General features: G+C 40.0%; 2 protein-coding genes across 2 annotated transcripts; both read right to left on the bottom strand.

The window, feature by feature from the left end:
* Nucleotides 1–8,763: 8,763 nt before the first annotated feature.
* Nucleotides 8,764–9,690, bottom strand: LOC107110720 (olfactory receptor 5V1-like). The gene has a single exon (XM_015411516.1). It carries the CDS (start codon nucleotides 9,688–9,690, stop codon nucleotides 8,764–8,766), a length of 927 nt encoding a protein of 308 aa, XP_015267002.1.
* An 8,354-nt stretch (nucleotides 9,691–18,044) lies between these two features.
* Nucleotides 18,045–18,971, bottom strand: LOC107110719 (olfactory receptor 5V1-like). Its single transcript, XM_015411515.1, has one exon. The coding sequence runs from the start codon at nucleotides 18,969–18,971 to the stop codon at nucleotides 18,045–18,047; it is 927 nt and encodes a 308-aa protein (XP_015267001.1).
* Nucleotides 18,972–21,248: the final 2,277 nt, after the last annotated feature.

Raw genomic sequence — 21,248 nt, 5'->3', positions numbered from 1 at the left:
CAGTCAGTCAGTCACCTTTATTGGCATGTCAGGGGGATGTCACAATTAGGGATGGGCATGAACCAGCTAAAGAACTAAAGTTTGTCATGGATTTTGACCGGTTCTTTGTTCATGAAGTGATGTCTGCAAATTGAAGAACTGGCATGGACTTCTACAAATTTTGATGCAGTTCATCGCAGTTTGTGGCATTTTTTAAAGTTTTTCCTGCTTTCTGCTCTTCAAGAACAACAGCTGTTTCAATTAAATGACTCAGAGCCATTTAGAAGAAGAGATTGGATTTCTACCCCCTTCACTCGGAGTCTCAGAGTGGCTTACAAACTCCTTTCTCTTCCCCTCCCCACAACAGACACCCTGTGAGGTAGGCATTTAAACCCCTGCTTTCTGCTCCCCACAAAAAGCTGCTGGGGGCAGAAGGCAGGGGTTTAAACTTTAAATGGCTCACGAACTGATACAGACCAGTTAAGTCCACAAACCGGCATATCAGTTTGTCGTTTGGTTCATAGTTCAGTCATGAACCACAAACTGAACTGCAAAAATATGGTTTGTGACCATCCCTAGTCACAATGAATTAAAGTTTGAAGCTTGATTTTGGGAGACTCAGGCTTGGTAACCACATGAATATACATCACCAAAGTGCTAAGAACAGAATGTGTGGTTTGACTATTGAAAAACATTTAGTGATTATATTGATTTTCTATCTATATCTGCTGATTTTATGATTATGAAGTGATTAATCTGTATGTATGAACTGGTCCACAGAGTGAAAGGTATGGATTAAGAGCACTATTGGGACTGAGTGTGTGCTCCAAGAAAAATGTCATATTCAGAATTTGAGGGGAAGGGGTTACCATGATTGCTGATTTTTCTGTAGGATATTACTGGTTCATGATTTGAATTCAGGACCATTATTTTTAATGGAGAAGTTTTGAGGGTCTCTAGCAGGGGGGGCTTGTTTGTTTTGTGTTAAAATAGTGGAATCAGATTTGCACCAAAAATAGTCTCTCTAGTCTAAATATTTCCTAAGTTTCAAATAAATAAAACAAAAGTGTTTGATTTTATAGACCCCCCAAATAGGTGCATCTTCGCATAGGCACACTTGTCCCCACTGATTCCTATTGGGGGAAATTCTACTGGCCACAAGCATGGGAAACAAAACAAAGCTGTATGCATTCATTTCATTTCCTACTCTTCACAGTGACTGATGGACAAGAATAAAAAAATCTATCCACTAAAAACACTGTTTTTCATCCTTCCTTGTTGTTATTGTTTATGGTGGACTTTTTTCAGGGGGCTGCAGTGGCTGTTTTTCAACAAAATGATCCCAGATTTTCAGGGGAGTTAGTGCTGCCTGTTCTCCAAAGATCACCCAAGTTTGAACCAAATTGGACCAAGGGTCAAATTCTATTGGTTACTGGAAAAGGTTCCCCTAGGCATTTGCTTTTAACAAAAAAAAACCCAAACTCATTTTGTATGGGATTGAAACTAGGGATGCAAAAAAATCAGTAAAAAAAAAAGCCCAGGGTCATGACCAATGTTCCATCTAAGTTCTGCTATCTGGTGAGCAGAAATTCTACTTTGTGAGCTACTAGCATTAAGGCAGTGAGTGACGCTAAATTTGACTATCACGTAAATTGGTTTTTTAGAAGATTTCTTTCGGTGAAATACACACCAATCCTGCTGATAACAGGTTTACCCATCTTACACCTCCCAGCCGGTAGACCTGGTCTCTGGAAAAGAGATTACTCTAGGTTCACCTGTTTTGTTCCCCACCAACACCAAGGCACCTTAAACTTCAATACATGCCTGACAGGCAGAAACTCAACGGGTGCTCCTATCCCTTTCCCCCCTAGCATGGACAGGCAGTGATGTTGAAAGTAGTGATGTGGAAGGATATGTTCAAAATTTAAAAGGATTCACTGTGCACTCCCTAGGTCAACCCCTTTTTCCCCCTAGCAAGGCCCCTTTGACTTTAATACAGACAGGCAGAAACTTAACAATCTCTGTTGTCCCTCCTTTCCCCCCAGCATAGCCTACAAGATGGCTAGCATACAAACTGAAAAAGAGAAGGAAAAAGAGTAATTAAAAGACTAAAAAATGAGAGAGGAGAGGGGAAGCTGTTACAAAAAGACCTTGAAGAAATAAATCAAAATTTCTATAGAAACCTATACAAGAAATCAGAAATAATAGAGACAGAGGTTCAAGAATATCAGGGAAAATGGGAAAATGCAAAGTTCAACAAAGAGCAGATAGCCATCTTATAGGTTCAAAAATATCAGGAAAAATGGGAAAAGGGAAAGTTCAACAAAGAGCAGATAGCCATATTAAATGATCATATTACGACTTGCGAAATAATAGAGGCAATACAAAATGGGAGGGGGAAACAAAATCCCCGGGCCCAGATGGGATCCCTACAGAGTTCTATCAAGTATTTGATGATCAGATATTGGCCCCCTTCTAAGAGCTATTACAAAACATTCCTAAATCAAATTCCTAATTCTAATAAAGTACCTGCCTCATGGAACGAAGCGGTTATAACACTGATCCATAAACCAAACTCTGATGAGGCGGAAATAAGGAATTATAGACCTATTTCCTTATTAAACACGGATTATAAACTTTTTGCAAAGATATTGGCTAATAGATTGAAAAGGGTCTTAATACGAATAATACATAGGGACCAATCAGGATTTCTACCTAAAAGAAGGATACAAAATAATATAAGAACTATAATTAACATTTTAGAATATTATGAATTACACCCGGGGAAGCAGATGATGTTAATACTTTTAGACACAGAGAAGGTGTTTGATAACATTAACTGTGCATATATGCTACAAAAATTAACTGCATGGGAATGTGGGAACATTTTTTACGCAATGATAAAAGCTATATACAGCAAGCAACGTGCCAAAATTTTAATCAATGGAGAAACCTCTCAAAGCATTCCAATACAGAAAGGCACAAGACAGGGATGCCCGCTATCACCACTATTGTTCATATTTACTATAGAATCGTTAATTGATAAAATAAGAAATAATGAAATGATAAAAAGTCTGGGAGTAAAAGGGGAAGTGTTCAAATTACAGGCCTTTGCAGATGATTTGATTTTTATAGTAGAAGAACCGGAACATTCTCTATTATATTTAATAAAAGAAATACAGGAATTCAGTGAGTTAGCGGGATTTAAAATCAATTTCCAAAAAACTAAAAATCAATTTCCAAAAAACTAAAATCATAGCCAAGAATTGTCCTAAAAAAAAAGTACAAAAAATAAAGGAGATTTCAAAAATGGATGTAGTGCAGAAAGCAAAATATCTAGGAATTTGGATTTCAAGCAATACCTCAACGTTATATGAAAGTAACTATGTACGACTTTTAAATGATATCAAAAAAGATCTACATCAATGGGAGGAAAAAAATCTTTCGTTATTGGGCAGAATAGCAACAATAAAAATGAACATTCTTCCAAGATTCCTGTTTTTGGCGCAAAACTTACCAATACTTAAAAATTACAATTTTTTTTAAGGATCTAGAGAAATCTTTAAGTAAATTTATATGGCAGTTTAAAAAACCGAGAATAAAAATTAAAGCTCTCCAGGACAGAAAAAAGAGGAGGATTTGCATTGCCTAATTATCTTATAGGAGGATGTCAGTCAGTCAGTTGGTCACCTTTATTGGCATGTAAGGGGAATGTTACAATTAGGGATGGGCATGAACCAGCTGATGAACTAAAGTTTGTCATGGATTTTGGCTGGTTCTTTGTTCATGAAGCGATGTCTGCAAATTGAAGAACTGGCATGAACTTCTACAAATTTTGATGCAGTTCATGACAGTTTGTGGCAGTTTGTAAAGTTTTTCCTGCTTTCTGCTCTTCAAGAACAACAGCTGTTTCAATTAAATGACTCAGAGCCATTTAGAACAAGAAAAGATTGGATTTCTACCCCAACCTTCACTCGGAGTCTCAGAGTGGCTTACAAACTCCTTTCCCTTCCCCTCCCCACAACAGACACCCCGTGAGGTAGGCATTTAAACCCCTGCTTTCTGCTCCCCATAAAAAAGCTGCTAGGGGCAGAAGGCAGGGGTTTAAACTTTAAATGGCTCACAAACTGATACAGACCAGTTCAGTCCACAAACCAGCATATCAGTTTGTGGTTCGGTTCATGGTTCAGTCATGAACCACAAACTGAACTGCAAAAATATGGTTTGTGACCATCCCTAGTCACAATGAATTAAAGTTTGAAGCTTGATTTTGGGAGACTCAGGCTTGGTAAACACATAAATATACATCACCAAAGTGCTAAGAACAGAATGTGTGGTTTGACTATTGAAAAACATTTAGTGATTATATTGATTTTCTATCTATATCTGCTATGCTATGGCAGACTCACATGTACAAGTAACTGATTTTATGATTATGAAGTGATTAATCTGTGTGTATGAACTGGTCCACAGAGTCAAAGGTATGGATTAAGAGCACTATTGGGACTGAGTGTGTGCTCCAAGAAAAATGTCATATTCAGAATTTGGGGGGAAGGGGTTACCATGATTGCTGATTTTTGTGTAGGCTATTACTGGTTCATGATTCAAATTCAGGACCATTATTTTTAATGGAGAAGATTTGTGGTCTCTGGCAAGGGGGGCTTGTTTGTTTTGTGTTAAAATAGTGGGATTAGATTTGCACAAAAAATAGTCTCTCCAGTCTAAATACTTCCTAAGTTTCAAATAAATAGAACAAAAGTGTTTGATTTTATAGACCCCCCCCAAAAAAAAAAATAGGTGCATCTTGGCACAGGCACACTTCTCTCCACTGATTCCTATTGGGGGAAATTCTACTGGCCACAAGCATGGGAAACAAAACAAAGCTATATGCCTTCATGTCATTTCCTACTCTTCACAGTGACGGACAATAATAAAAAAAATCTATCCACTAAAAACACTGTGTTTTTCATCCTTCCTTGTTGTGGTGTATTGTTTCCTTTGGAAACAAAAGGAAACAAAAATTCTACTATTATTTCCTATGGGGGACTTTTTTCAGGGGACTGCAGTGGCTGTTTTTCAACAAAATGACACTAGATTTTCAGGGGAGTTAGTACTGCCTGTTCACCAAAGATCACTCAAGTTTGAACCAAATTGGACCAAGGGTCAAATTCTATTGGTTACTGAAAAAGGTTCCCCTAGGCATTTGCCATTTTTTTAAAAAAAAACTCATTTTGTATGGGATTGAAACTAGGGATGCAAAAAATCAGTCAAAAAAGCCCAGGGTCATGACCAATGTTCCATCTAAGTTCTGCTGTCTGGTGAGCAGAAATTCTACTTTGTGAGCTACTAGCATTCAGTGTGTGACGCTAAATTTGGCTATCACGTAAATTGGTTTTTTAGATTTCTTTTTGTGAAATACACACCAATCCTGTGGACAACAGGTTTACCCGTCTTAAACCTCCCAGCCAGTAGACCTTTTTTTCCCCCTAGCAAGGCCCCTTTGACTTCAATACAGACAGGCAGAAACTTAACAATCACTGTTGTCCCTCCTTTCCCCCCAGCATGAGCAGGCAGTGATATCAAAGGATATTATCAACATTTAAAAGGGTTCACAGTGCATTTGCTAGGTCAACACCTTTTTATTTCCTAGTAAGGCCCCTCGGGGTGCTACCACACTCACTCAGTGACTTATCAGGTGGGTACCTCAGAAAGGTGGGAAGGTTCTCTTTGTTTTTCCACCATCTGAAGCCCCCTTCCCTACCTCGATGTCCACCTTTCTGAGCTGCCGCATCCCACCAGAGCAAAAGGAGCAGAAGAAGGGAGGCTGATGATCTGAATGCTTAAACAAAATGCATCCCACTTGGGGAAGCTAAGCCAGGCAAGCCAGTCGCCTTGTGTCACCCTGCCAAGCAACTGCCAAAAGTGGCTTCCTGCCCCTCCCCTTCCTCTGCCTTCCCTGCTCACTAAGCAGCACCACTAACTCCCACTGCTCCCAGTGGACACGACTACTTCCGGGTCAATTGGCCACAGCCTTCCCAGTTGTAGCCACCCCCTCCCTGCCTCCTGTGAGCCCACATCCCTTGTGGAGCTTTGGCTACTGCAGCTGCTTCTCCAATCAAGGATAACTGCCCTGGCCTAGGCAGACCAGTTCATCGACCTGAACTGAGGCAAAAGGTTGTGTGCCAAGAACTAAAAATGTGTGAGCTAATGCATCCTAGTGCAGCTTAGAGGGAACACTGGTCATGACCAGTTAATAAGTATGAGCTAAAATGTGAAACATTTTATGTGTGTGAAATGTGAAACATATCATGAACAGCATGATAAAAAGTAGAGACATCACCCTGCCAACAAAGGTCCGCATGGTCAAAGCAATGGTATTCCCAGTAGTCATGTATGGCTGCGAGAGTTGGACTATAAGGAAGGGCGAGCGCTGAAGAATAGATTCTTTTGAACCATGGTGCTGGAGAAGACTCTTGAGAGTCCCTTGGACTGCAAAAAGATCAAATCAGTCAATCCTAAAAGAAATCAACCCTGACTGTTCCCTGGAAGGCCAGATAATGAAACTGAAGCTCAAATACTTTGGCCACCAAATGAGAAGGGAGCACTCACTGGAAAAGACCCTGATGCTGGGAAAGATTGAAGGTCAAAGAAGACGGGGACGGCAAAGGATGAGATGGTTAGACAGTGTCATCGATGCAACAAACATGAAATTGAGCAAACTTCAGAGGACGGCGGAAGACAGGAAGGCCTGGCATGATCTGGTCCATGGGGTCGTGAAGAGTCGGACTCAACTGAACAGCTGCATATCCAAAGAGATGAACCTGGGGCACCAGAATCCCACCAAAAGCCCTTTTATACTTCCTATGTAGATTAAAAAATTATTTATAAAAAAATCTCAGAGGAAGCTCTCAATAAAAATGTACTTCAAGTCTAGTACCAGATATTGGGAAGTAGCTTATTTATGAATTTATCTGAAAATTGGCATCCTCATTCTCTGGAATACAAATTATCCATGCTTTCCATATGATAAGAGAGAGGAATTGTTCTGAACATTTTCTGGAAGGATGCTCTAGAGTACTGGAACCTTTACAGTAAGAGATGAGACCCTCACATATGTTGCCAAGGAATCCCCAGTAATGTTTTATTAGTTGATCTAAACTTGTATGTGGGTACATAGATGGAGGTGGTTCTTCAGGTATGTAGGCCTAGACTATGAAGGGTCAAAATTAGCATTTTGTATTGTGCTTTGAGTAAGAGGAGACAGAATGAAATTTTCTTTCTTGTGATTAGACTCCTCTATAGTGAATTTGGACTAGACACATGTCTAGTACAAACCACACACAATCACACTCACACTCAGTAACACCATAACACTTTGTTCTGGATGACTCTGGGCAGGCCTGATTCAGTTATAAATTTGCACTTAAGAACTCTAGACATCTAATTAGCTTTCCTATATCAGATAATTTAAGAGAGGGAAAGGAAGAGAGGGGAAGGGGGAAGGATGCCAGCCAGTTAGATGGTTTCTAATCTAAAAGGGAAATGCTATTGTGTTAATTCTTTGTTTCTTGCCTCTCTCCAAGACTATTCTATTCTAAGTCCCTCAACTCCTTTTTGGTATGTTTACCTGAGAGGCTAGGGCAGCTCTGATTCTGGTATGCAAAAACAACAGGAAATAGGAAACTTGGGGGTGCACAGCCTTTTAGTCTCTATGTCATGATAACAATAAAACACAAAAACGTAACACCACTCAAATGGTAAGAAAATCTGTTGGTTTTTACTTTTACTGTACTTTATTCAGAGATGTTTATTTAGAACATAAGGTCCAGATACAATGACAATGTATTTAAACATAAAAGAAAGCAGCCAGACATAAATAGGACTACATAATTTCATAGTTTGACACATAGGGTTGCCAAGTCCCCCTTGGCAACTGGCAGGGAATGGGGGGTTGGGTTACCAAATCCAGGTTGGGAAATTCCTGGATATTTGGGGATAGAGTCTGGTGAGTTCAGACACCTCAGTGTAGTACAATCCCATATAAACCACCCTCCAAATCATCTATTTTCTCCAGGGGAACTGACCTCTGTAGTCTGGAGATGTAATTCCAGGGGTTCCCCAGGTCCCACCTGGAGGCTGGCATCCCTATTTGACAGTTATATACATTCTGGGATTTTCTTCCCCCCACAATAATCTAAAATGCTGGTTCTTGCATTTATGATCATGAGACTTCCAAGAACTAACACATATTATGTTCGAAGTAGAGCCAACCATGACAAACCATGACAGCCACACAGTTTGGTATGAAAACAGATCCATTGTTCACAACAATGCTCAGTTCAGGTCAAACTATATACAACATCAGATTCTGAATTCCTTGTGAGAAACTGATGCCATACGTGTATACATATCTGTGTGTCAGTGATAACCTGTGTGACTGGGATAAACAAAGGACAGGATTAACTTTTTCACGCAGCACAGCTGTACTTACTCTGATCACAATATATTATCTAGCATGCAAATGTGCCATTCAGATGTGCAAATAAAAACTCCTGATGCCTGAGTCTAAGACAGCAAATCTCACATATTTGTTAAGGAGATGACATGAAAATGTGCTCCAAAATTCAAAGTTCATAGGGTGGAGAATACAGTATTTTCACTTGGAATACAACACTTTTCCCAAATAAGGGTTTAATGAATTGTTTTGCCAAAGAAACCAATCCACACTTTAAAAAAAAACAGATTAAAGCAAATCCAAATATGAATGTACATGGTTTACAAAATTCAACTCTTCCCAATCATGTTTTTCGAGGCATTTTTCACATCTTTGTTGCGCAAGGTATAGATAATGGGATTTAACAATGGGGTCAAGACACTGTATATCACTGGAATGAGCTTGGCATGATTGGAGGGATGACTACTATTAGATGTTGAGTAGGTGAAGAGGGAACTGCCATAGTATAAAAGAACCACAGTGATGTGAGAGGAGCAGGTGGAGAATGCTTTTTGTCTACCTTCTGATGACTGTATCTTCAAGACAGTTGAAATGATGTAAGTATATGATAAAAGTATGCAAACTAAGGGGGTCCAAGCTATGAATAGGCCTATGGACAACAACAGAACTTGGTTGAGGGAAGTATCTCCACATGATAGCTTCAGCAGTGGTGGGATGTCACAGTAGAAAGCATCAATGTGGTTGTCCCCACAAAAAGGTAGCTGGAAGGCAAATGTGGTATGCACCACAGAGTTGAGGAAACCACCAGCCCAGCAGGCTGTGGCTAGCTGGAGACAAATATCTTTGCCAATAAGCAGTGTGTAGCGTAAAGGGTTGCATATGGCAACATAGCGGTCAAAGGCCATGACTGCCAGAAGAAGGCATTCTGTACCCACAAAGGAGAAGAAAAAATAAACTTGAAGTACACAGCCCATGTAAGGAATAGTGTTCCTTTCAGACAGAAGGTGAGCCAACATCTGGGGGATTGTGGTAGAGGTGTAGCAGATGTCAAGAAAGGAGAGATTGCCAAGGAAGAAATACATAGGGGTTCTCAGCTTCTGGTCTACAATCACCAAGGTAATGATGAAGGCATTCCACAGCATGGTGCATAGATAAGTGATGAAGAATCCGATGAAGAGCAAGAGACGCACTTTCTTGAGATTTTTAAACCCCAGTATGATGAATTCCGTCAAGTCAGTTTCATTTTGTGCCTCCATATCTTGACCACAGCAAGATGTGAATTTCTACAGGGAATAGTGAAATGAATGACAATAAATCTAAATGTTACAGTACTGGAGTTTACATTATAAAAGGCATGGGACAACAGATGAATATTTCTGAAGTGATTTTCTTTTAGAGGAAGCAATTGTCATTCTATCTTATGTATGAATGTTGCATGCAGAATGAATGTGATTTTTTAAAGAAAAAAAACATTTCTATGTGTGCTCCTCTACCATTTTTTACCATGGAAATGGAACAAAATTCTATACATAACTTTTAGAAAATAATAACTAATATGGGTTGTTCTGCTACTATGCAAATAACAACAGCAGCAGCAACATCAACAACAACAATAATAATAATGTGAAATAAAACTAGGGGCGAATTGATTTCTTTTCTTCACGTGTTTTATTGTGTTACCCTGAGGACCTTCCCTCCTGAATTTCATCTTAAACAAGAGAATTTGCAAAGTTACCTCAATAATTAGACTATGCACATTTTGTCACAGCTTTCCATTCCTTCAGATCATAGGCAGATTTTCCCAGATAAGGTAAAAGCATCTGGGAGAGGTGGAATTTTAAATGTAAAAAGGTGACAACAGTGAAAAAGTTAAGAAAACCTCTCCCATCTTCCATGCTGTTATTCCACTTCACTTTACAACCTAAGCAGTGATATATGCATAAAGCATAACCTGAAAGAGTCACAGAACGGAATGCTGTCACCATAAAAGGCTGTCACCTTTTATGCCAAATGAATAAACAACAGCAATATGCTGAGACAAATCAAAGTTGCCAGCTTCCAGGTTTCCCAACTTTTGCTGGGGAAATTATCAGATATTTGGGGAGTGGAAGCTGGGGAAGGCAGGTTAAGGGGAGGGAGGGATCTGAGCAAGGTATAGTGTCATAGAGTCCAGTGTCCAAAGCAGGCAAAGCAGGGGAAGTGACCTGTGTCATCTGGATATCAATTGTAATTCCAGGTGATCTCCAAGGCTCCACCTGGAGGATGATAGCCCTACCAAGTCCTGATATTCAGACAGATTTATTTGTACATATGGTAGCATGCTGTAGTAGGGAAATTCATCAGAAGTTATAATTTAAGTCATAAAACCTTTCTTAAACTGGGTACGCTGGTCCAAAAATGTTTTCAAAATTTCTGCACTTTCTGATTGTGAGATGTTCCTCTGACATCAGAAAAGTCATTGATAATAATAATAATAAACACCCTACATATGTGGATGACTGCTAAACCATCTATTGGGCTGGTTCCCAGTTCTAGGGGTAGAAGAAGAAGAAGAACAAGAGATTGGATTTATACCCCACCCTTCACTTGGAGTCTCAGAGCGGCTTACAAACTCCTTTCCCTTCCCCTCCCCACAACAGACACCCTGTGAGGTGGTTGGGGCTGAGAGAACTCTGACACAAACTGCTCTTTTTCAAGGACAGCTGTGCCAGAGCTTGTGACTGACCCAAGGTCACATCAGCAGGTGCAAGTGGAGGAGTGGGGAATCAAACCTGGTTCTCCCTGGTTAGAGTCCGCACACTTAACCACTACACCAAACACTAGACCCTTAGATTCTACCTAAAGTGTAATTTGAAGGCTCCTACTCAGAAGAAAAATCTGAAGAACTTCAAGAGAAGCAAAATGTGTTTAGTCGGTAAGAAAAATTTCTCAAAAGTGTTCTTTGCATTTCTGCATGAAGAAATGTCTGTCCAAAGTAGCTTATAGAAATCTATACCAATAATACAAAAATCAGATTTATACCCTCTAAATCTATTGAATTCAGAGGACTTAGAAGGGTGTAATTCTGCTTCGAATTGCACTCTGCATTATCCATTATACCCAATTATTATTTTATATATTTCTGAATACCATACAATTGATTAACATTTCTTGCATAAGCTAATATTATCATCCATTGAATCATATTTACCACAGCCCATAATATCTTTCTTTACCTGTGCTGCCCCCAGTCAGACGGAACATTACCTGTGATTGGAAAATGGCTCTTCATCACTGTTTTGCTGTTGTGTGCTGGGTACTGATTGCAGCATTTATTTCCTTATATCTGCAAGTAGTGCTTTGGGAGCTTCTCCCCTAGAGCTTCTCTCCTTTTCATAAACAAATACCTCAAGTGTTCCAAACACTTGGATCCTCAATATTAGGAATTATCCGGATGTTCTCATCCCTGTTGTGTTGTTCCACTCCACTTAACAAACTAATGACTTTCGATACTGAATTAGCAGTTCTTCCTCCTGCCAAAACAGCTCCAAAAATACCAGATGAAGCAACAGTAAGACTAATCATCCTTTCTTGTGAACTGCAGCCAAAACCAATGTTATTCAACCACCTTTCTCTCCAGTTGGGAAAAAAGCAGCTTACATGTTCTCTACTCCTCCATTTTCTCCTCACAGCAACCCTGAAAGGTGGGTCAGCATGACAGTGTGTTACTGGCTCAAAGTCAGCCAGGAATCATCCACAGCAGACTGGGGATTTGAACTTTAAACTCCTTGAACCTGGTCTGATGTTCTAACCACTAAACCCACACAGGCTCTGATAGGTCAGGGAAGTTGTTAAATCCCCTTTGTTTTGTCACAGAAGGGATATTTTCCACACTCTCCATTTGTGCTGCTTGCATTTGCCTGGCTTCTTGGGAGCAACCTTTTGCTTCTGTTGCAAATCACAGAGGGGTGTTATGAGCCTAATCTTTGCCAGGATGTTCTGATTCTCTTCATTCTGGGCACTGCCACTTCCATAAACATCTTGAAAGTGGTACCCAATTTTGAGAATCCTAGCAGTCATGGCCTATGACAGACATGTGGCAGTTTGCCACCCTTTGCATTATATGACTATAATGAGCAAGAGGGTTTGCATCCAAATAGCCATGATGTGCTGGATGGGTGGTTTCCTCAATGCTTTGGTGCAGACTGTGTTCACCATGCACCTTCATTTCTGCAGTTTCAGCACCATCAACCATTTTGCCTGTGAACTTCTTGCTGTTATCAAGGTAGCCTGTTCAGACACTTTTGTCAATGAGATTGTAATTGTGGTGGCAGGAGTCTTTGTATTGCTTATTCCATGTGTTGTGGTGATGCTTTCCTATGTGTATATCATCAACATCATTCTGCACATCCACTCCTCAGAAGGCCGGCACCGAGCCTTCTCCACATGCACCTCTCACATGACTGTGGTCACCCTCTGCTATGGCACAGCAATCTTTGCTTACATGAGCCCTAAATCCAACACTTCACCCAATCAGGACATGATTGTTTCTATTTTTTTATGCAGTAGTTACTCCCATGCTCAACCCTATCATATACAACCTAAGGAACAAGGAAGTAAAAGGAGCTCTGGCCAAAAGGTTGTGGAAAAGTGTCCTCTGAGAAAGACAGCCATCTTACAGAGGATGTCACAATTAGGGATGGACACGAACTAGCTTTTGAAATAAAGTTCATCATGACTTTTGGCTGGTTAATTGTTTGTGATGTCCACAAACCAAAGAACTGCCATGAACTTCTATAAACTTTGGTGCAGTTCATGGCAGTTCATGAAGAGCAGAAAGCAGGGGTTTACCTCTGCTTTCTTCTCTTCAAGAAAAACAGCTGTTTGGTTTAAATGGCTCAGGGCCATTTAAACCCCTGCTTTCTGCTCTCTGTGGCTTTTTGGCTCTTTGGAAAGTTCCCTGTGAAAAGCCCCCGGGGGCAGAAAGCAGGAGTTTAAACTTTAAATGGCTCATGAACTGGTACAAACTGACACAAACTGACTCAGTTAATCAACCAGCATATTGGTTTGAGGTTCGGTTCAGCCACAGTTCATGCACATCCCTAGTCACATAAGAACATAAAAGAAGACATGTTGGATCAGGCCAATGGCCCATCCAGTCCAACACTTCGTGTCACACAGTGGCCAAAAACCAGGTACCATCAGAAGGTCCACCATGAATTGAAGTTTGAAGTTTGCTTTTGGGAGACACAGGCTGGAAACAGAAAGTTCAGTTTGACTACTGAAAAACAATAAGTGATTATATTGATTTTCTATCTATATCTGCTATGTCAGGGCAAACATATATGTGCAAGTAATTGATTTTATGATTATGAAGTGATTGATCTGTATATGTGAACTGGCACACAGATTCAAAGACTGAATTAAGAGTACTATTAGATTAAGGTGTGTGCTCCAAGAAAAATTTCATACCCAGGATTTGGGGGGGGGTGTTTACCATGATTGCTGATTTTTGTGTAGGACATTACCAGTTCAGGATTCAAATCCATCTGGTGTTGGAGGGTTCTTGAGTTTCAGGAACATTATTTTTATTTAGGGGAAATTTGAGGGTCTTGGGCAAGTTTTTTTGTTTGCTTTGTGTTAAGATAGAGGGACCAGGTTTGCACAGAACATAGCTGTTCATCTAGTCTAAATACCCCCTAAGTTTCAAACAAATAGAACAAAAGTGCTTGATTTTACAGACTCTCGAAATAGGTACCTCTTGGCACAGGAACACTGCTCTCCACTAATTCCTATTGGGAAAAATTCTACTGGTCACAAGCATGGGAAACAAAATAAAAATATTTGCATCCATTTTATTTCCTACTCTTATAGTGAGTGACTAGCAATATATATATTTTAAAAAACTTATCTACTGAAAACTCTGTGCTTGTCATCCTTCCTTATTGTGGTATGTAATTTGTTTCCCTTTGAAAACAAAAGGAAACAATATTCCCTATGGAGGACATTTTCAGGGGGCTACAGTGGCTGTTTTTCAATAAAATGACACCAGATTTTCAGGGGAGCTAGTGCTGCCTGTTCACCAAAGACTACTTAAATTTTAAGCAAGTTAGACCAAGGGTGAAGTTCTATTCGTTATCAAACAAGTAACCCAGGCATTTTTCTTATAGAGTAAAAAAGGATTCTGCCCCCACAAAGCAGGGAATGAAGAAGTGAGCCAAACCCACAGCTCTGCCAGCTCTGCTCCTGGCTTCTGCAAGCCAGGAGCTGCCTTACCTGGGCGACTGCCTGGAAAATTTGAAGAATCTAAGTAAAACAAGACTTTTGTTGGTGGTCATGGTAAGCACCCAACATGAAGAGCGACACCGTGTTTTTTTTTATTGGGGGGGCATTTTGTAATGCTTAAAAATCCAGTATTTGTAAAACTGTTCTGGGAAATCACAGTAATTATATCAATTGCCCCAGTCTGACTCCTATTTGAAACTTGATTTTGAGACATCGATATACCATAGATGAGTTCAGTACCAGAATTCAGGCCCATAGAATTTATTCCCCTCTGTATTTGGGACTGGCATATCCAAAATTTGGGATTATTCCCCTCTGTATTTGGGACTGGCATACCCAGCATATCTCCACTGCTTGACAGTTCCTAAATGCCAACGAGCCTTTATGTTGTCTTATTTTAATTCAATCCCAATGGTGGAATTTTCTGGCTGTTTTGGAAGGATTCCATTAGCTGATATACTTTGAAGCTATGACACAAGGAATCTTGATACCTTGCTCCATTGTTTATTGGATTGTCCAAAATTCTATAAGTATAGAACCACATTTGTCTCTCCCTTTTTAAAGGATCTGGTTTGCCTCCCAGCTCATTGTAAGTTACAGATTCTTTTGGCTGGAAGAGATCGTACTACCCCAAAAGTGCCAAATTATTTTCCTGTGCAATCAAATCTGATAGATCGATCTGGACAAATTTTTGCTGTAATCTTTGTGGTTGTTATAATTATTTGCTGTTATCATTATCATTTGTTGTTGTTTTGTTGCTGAATTGCTGATGCTCAAGATTGTAGTAATTAAGAGCAGAAAATAAAAGAAAAAGAAATCAAAGTAAAGACCCGGAATGGTATTTTTCATGAATATCTGTAGCTTGGGAATTCCAGCATGCACATCCCTAACTGGGTCACACAAAGGTCTGTCTAGTTTTGTTATCTTCTTTCTTTCTGGGGATGTGAATTCGCACCCCCAAAAATGGCCCATTCGGACCCCTTTCAGGCTGCTGCAGGCCGATTCAGATTTTCTGATCTGAATTGTCTTGCTGCCGAATTGCCACCGAATTTTGGTGGCAATTCGGCCCCATTGTATCCTATGGGCCATTGAAATCAATGGCAAAAACATAGGGTATATTCTGGGGGCTGGAGGGGAGGGGGTTTAAGGGAGAGGCTCCAAACTCACAGGGTAGCTGCTGGAGCCTCTCCCCAAAAAACCAACCAAGTTTGAAGAACATTGGATTAGGGGGTCCAATTCAAACAGGTTGCCCCTATCCCCTCCATTGTTCTCTATGGTGGAAAAAAGTAACCCCTCCCCTCCAGCCCCCAGAATATATGCTATATTTTCACCATTGACTTCAATGGCCCATAGGATATAATGGGGCTGAAATTGACATTCGGCTGGCCAAAAGACTCCTGAATCGGCTCCTACTGCCGAAATTGACATGCAGGAGTCTTTATGCTGGCAGAAATTGATTCTGCCCGATTCGGCTGAATCCGAATTGGGCCGAATTATATATTTTTTCACACCCCTGTTTCTCATTTTGGAGAACCACTGACGCCACTAGGAAGCTCACAAGAAGGATATGCAGGCAATGCCAAATGTCACACACAAACACTACTAATCCCAAAATAGCCTATGCATTCAAATGTTCTATGTTACTAGCATGGCTAATAGTTGCTGATAGACTTCTATCCCTGACCACTGAAGGGAGGTAGTGTAATGCAAAATTGGGGGTGGGGAGAATCCAGAATAAAAAGAAGGTTGAGCTCAATGTTCATGCAAAATTGGGGGGGGGGATCTGGATTTAAAAGAAGGTTGAGTTCGATTTGAGTGCAGAATTGCTTGGAGGACACTGTGGTGAACATGGATTAAAAGGAGAGTGCAGAAAGGGCCTATTTCATGATAACAATGGAACACAAAAGCCTAACAGCACTTAAATGGAAAGAAAATCTATTGATTCTTACTTTTACTGTACTTTATTCAGAGAAGTCTATTTAGAACATAAGGTCCTAAACACAATAACAATACATTTAAACATAAAAGAAAACAGCCAGACATAATTAGGAGCACTTAATTACATTGTTTGACAGTAGGGTTGTCAAGTCCCCCTGGCCACCAGCAAGGAATGGGGTAGGATTCCTGGAGATGTGGTGATGGAGCCTGGGGAGATCAGAGACCTCAGTGGGGTTCAATGCCATACAGACCACTCTCCAAATAATCCATTTCCTCCAGGGGAACTGACCTCTGTAGTATGGAGAAGAGCTAAAATTTGGGGGATTCCCCAGGTCCCATCTGGAGGCTGGCATCCCAATTTTACAGTCATATACATTCTGGGATCATTTCCCCACCAAAGTAGTCTAAAATGTTGGTTGTTATATATATGATCATGTGACTGCCAAGAACTAACACATTCTGTGTCCAAAGCAGAGCCAGACCTCACAAACCATCACAGCCGCACAGTTTGGTATGCAAATAGATCCATTGTTCACAACATGTTCAGTTCAGGTCAAACTACATGCAATATCAGGTATTGGGGGGTTGTTTTGTTGTAAAACACCTACTTATTGTTTAAAACCAAAACAACCATGCCAGATTTTATTACAAGCAACAGTTACAAGTATGTGTGGCCCAATAAGTGGGGGGAAATATTCCTAGCATGTACACCTTGGTCTGGTAAGGTGTATGCACACACACACACACACACACACATATCATCTGGCCCTAATCCTGTGCTTTACACAGCACTATGAGACACAGGAATTACTCAGGCAAAAGCTTTTCCCACTGTCCCTGAATTATTTCTAACAGCATCTAAAGCATACTACAATCATAAACTTCTAAAATCAAAAACAGGCTCACAGTAAAAAGAAAACAACCTAATTTAAAAAAGGAATTAGAGAAAGCTTGATTCCTTGTGTCAAAATGATGTCATATGTCTATACACATCTGTGTAGCTGTGAACGTCTGTGCGATTGTAATGAAAAAAGGACAGGATACACTTTTGTAGATAGCATTGCTGTACTTACTGTGATCTCAATATATTCTCTTGGAATAGAACACTTTCCCCTAATAAGGGTTTAATGGATTGTTTTGTCAAATAAACCAATCAAAATATGAATGTACATGGTTTATAAAATTCAACTCTTTCTAATCATATATTCCAGGCATTTTTCACATTGTTGTTGCACAAGATATAGATAATGGGATTTAACATTGGGTGGGGGTTACAGTATTTCCACCTGGAATAGAACCCTTTCCCCTAGAAAGGGTTTAATGAATAATTTTGCCAAAGAAACCAATCCACACTTAATAAAACCAGATTAAAGCAAATCCAAATATGAATGTACATGGTTTACAAAATTCAACTCTTCCCAATCATGTTTTTCGAGGCATTTTTCACATCTTTGTTGCGCAAGGTATAGATAATGGGATTTAACAATGGGGTCAAGACACTGTATATCACTGGAATGAGCTTGGCATGATTGGAGGGATGACTACTATTAGAAGTCAAATAGGTGAAGATGGAACTGCCATAGTATAAAAGAACCACAGTGATGTGAGAGGAGCAGGTGGAGAATGCTTTTTGTCTCCCTTCTGATGACTGTATCTTCAAGACAGTTGAAATGATGTAAGTATATGATAAAAGTATGCAAACTAAGGGGGTCCAAGCTATGAATAGGCCTATGGACAACAACAGAACTTGGTTGAGGGAAGTATCTCCGCATGATAGCTTCAGCAGTGGTGGGATGTCACAGTAGAAAGCATCAATGTGGTTGTCCCCACAAAAAGGTAGCTGGAAGGCAAATGTGGTATGCACCACAGAGTTGAGGAAACCACCAGCCCAGCAGGCTGTGGCTAGCTGGAGACAAATATCTTTGCCAATAAGCAGTGTGTAGCGTAAAGGGTTGCATATGGCAACATAGCGGTCAAAGGCCATGACTGCCAGAAGAAGACATTCTGTACCCACAAAGGAGAAGAAAAAATAAACTTGAAGTACACAGCCCATGTAAGGAATAGTGTTCCTTTCAGACAGAAGGTGAGCCAACATCTGGGGGATTGTGGTAGAGGTGTAGCAGATGTCAAGAAAGGAGAGATTGCCAAGGAAGAAATACATAGGGGTTCTCAGTTTCTGGTCTACAATTGCCAAGGTAATGATGAAGGCATTCCACAGCATGGTGCATAGATAAGTGATGAAGAATCCGATGAAGAGCAAGAGATGCACTTTCTTGAGATTTTTAAACCCCAGTATGATGAATTCCTTCAAGTCAGTTTCATTTTGTGCCTCCATATCTTGACCACAGCAAGATGTGAATGTCTATAGGGAATAGTGAAATGAATGGCAATAAATCCAAACGTTACAGTACTGGAGTTTACAATATAAAAGGCATGGGACAACAGATGGATATGTCTGAAGTGATTTTCTTTTAGAGGAAGCAATTATAATTCTATCTTATGCATAAAGGTTGCCTGTAGAATCAATGTATTTTTTAAAACATTTCTATCTGTCCTGCTCTACCATTTTCTACCATGGGAATGGAACAGCATTCCATGCATTGTCAGCTTTTAGGAATTCATAACTATATGAAAGATTCTGCTACTATGAAGTAAAACTGGGGAGGAATTGATTTCTTTTATTCCAGTCTTTTATTGTCTTGCCCTATGGGCCTTCTCTCCTGAATTCTAGCTTAAACAAGAGTATTTCCAAAATAACCTTAAAAAAATAGATCATGCACAATTTGCCACAGTTTTCCATTCCTTTGGGTCATCCCCCGCCCCCAAGGGAGTTAAAAGCATTTGGGAGAGATGGAATTTTAAATGGAAAAGTTGAAAACAGTGAAAAAGTTAAGAAAACCTCTCCCATCTTTCATGCTGGTATTCCACTTCTCTTTACAACGTAAGTGACCACATTGCATAAAACATAATCAGAAAGAGTTACAGGACTGAGTCCTTAGTCACATAAGGGTGTGGCTATAAATGTTATCCTAGGGGAGGGAACAACAGCAATATCTGAGACAAATCAAGGTTGGCGGGTTCTAGGGTCCCCAACTTTTGCTGGGGAAATTCCAAGATATTTGGGGGACAGAACCTGGAGAAGGCAGGTTTAGGGAAGGGATGAAGCTGAGCAAGGTATAGTGCCTTAGAGTCCAGTCTCCAAAGCAGTCAAAGCAGGATCTTTGACTTGTGTCATCTGGATATCAATTGTAATTCCAGGAGATCTCCAGGCTCCACCTTTTTCAGGATCAGTGGCAAGTCTCTTAAATCAGTTGTGCTGCACACATTTTAAAAGCTCCATGTAGTTTCAACAACATGTGAGGCTCAACTAATTTAAGATGGCATTGTTCTTGATTTGGAATAATTATAGTAAAGATGTACAAAACCCCTTATCAATCTAAGTAAGCTGCATGATGTTCTGGTCCTCTGAACTTCTCCACCAAACCAACCTCAAAATTTGCTTTTGTCAAATTTAGCTTTTTTATTGTTATTATTCCAGGAGGATTTGTTGGTTTACAGTCTAGTAGTTCTTGCTTATGTATGCATACCTATGATATTTAATTTGCAAAACCAATAAAAATTATTTTTAAAAAAATAATAATAAAAATAATTCTTGAATATGTTCCTCACATTTCTACATGAAGACTGCAGGAAACAGTCTTTTCCCATAGGAACCTGCCTATCCACTCTGGTCATCTTTGGATGCCTTGCTTCATGTGGCCCTGCTGTCAGAGGCTACATGGGTCATAACCTGAGAAAGGGCTTTCTTGTCCATGGCCAAAACTCTGGAACTCCCTTCCCAGGGAGATTCATCTGTCTCCCTTTGTCATTGTTTTCCACTTGCAGGTGAACATTCCACCAAGAACTCAGGGTGTCACATTCTGTACCAACTGTAGGTTTGGTGTAGTGATTAGGAGTGTGGACTTTAATCTGGGAGAACTGGGTTTGATTCCCCACGCCTCCACATGCAGCTGCTGGTCAGTCACAAGTAATTTCAGAGCTATTCTCTCAAGAGCAGTTCGCAAAGAGCTCTCTCAGCCCCACCTACCTCACAGGCTGTCTGTTGTGGGGAGGGGAAGGGAAAGGAGATTTGTAAGCTACTCTGAGACTCCTTCAGGTAGTGAGGGGCAGGGTATAATTCCAATCTCTTCTTTCTTCTATTATTGGCAGTCTTCCCTGGCTGTGTTGTGTTTGTATGTTTTCTAAATGTTCTTATCACATAGTTAAATATTTTACATACACATTTTAAATGCTGTTTTATTGTTTTAATTTTTCAGCGTTTTTTAATGTTTGTCACCTTGGGGTCCATATTTGGGAGAAAAGGAGCCAAAGAAATATTTTTTAAAAAATAATAAATAAACATTAATGCAGGTTATTAGCAAAGCTGAGTTATGTGTGTCATCTGTTCCTTACCAGCATCAGACAAGGTGTGCATGGCTGATGAAGAAATTCTCTGTCCAGTGAATATAGCAGCTGGCTTCAAAACTGTTGCCAAAGTTTACCCACTGCAACATATGAAAGCAAATTTGGAGCAAGGAACATACCACCAAGGAATCTCAGGGGAAGAAGGATG

Source organism: Gekko japonicus, unplaced genomic scaffold (assembly GCF_001447785.1).
Source record: "Gekko japonicus isolate JY-2015 unplaced genomic scaffold, Gekko_japonicus_V1.1 scaffold6838, whole genome shotgun sequence".
NCBI lineage: Eukaryota > Metazoa > Chordata > Lepidosauria > Squamata > Gekkonidae > Gekko > Gekko japonicus.
This window is presented reverse-complemented; position numbering and strand designations above follow the sequence as displayed.

Bases quoted from the DNA above. Each gene is read 5' to 3' on its own strand.
- LOC107110719 (XM_015411515.1), bottom strand. From the start codon at position 18,971: ATGGAGGCACAAAATGAAACTGACTTGAAGGAATTCATCATACTGGGG.
- LOC107110720 (XM_015411516.1), bottom strand. From the start codon at position 9,690: ATGGAGGCACAAAATGAAACTGACTTGACGGAATTCATCATACTGGGG.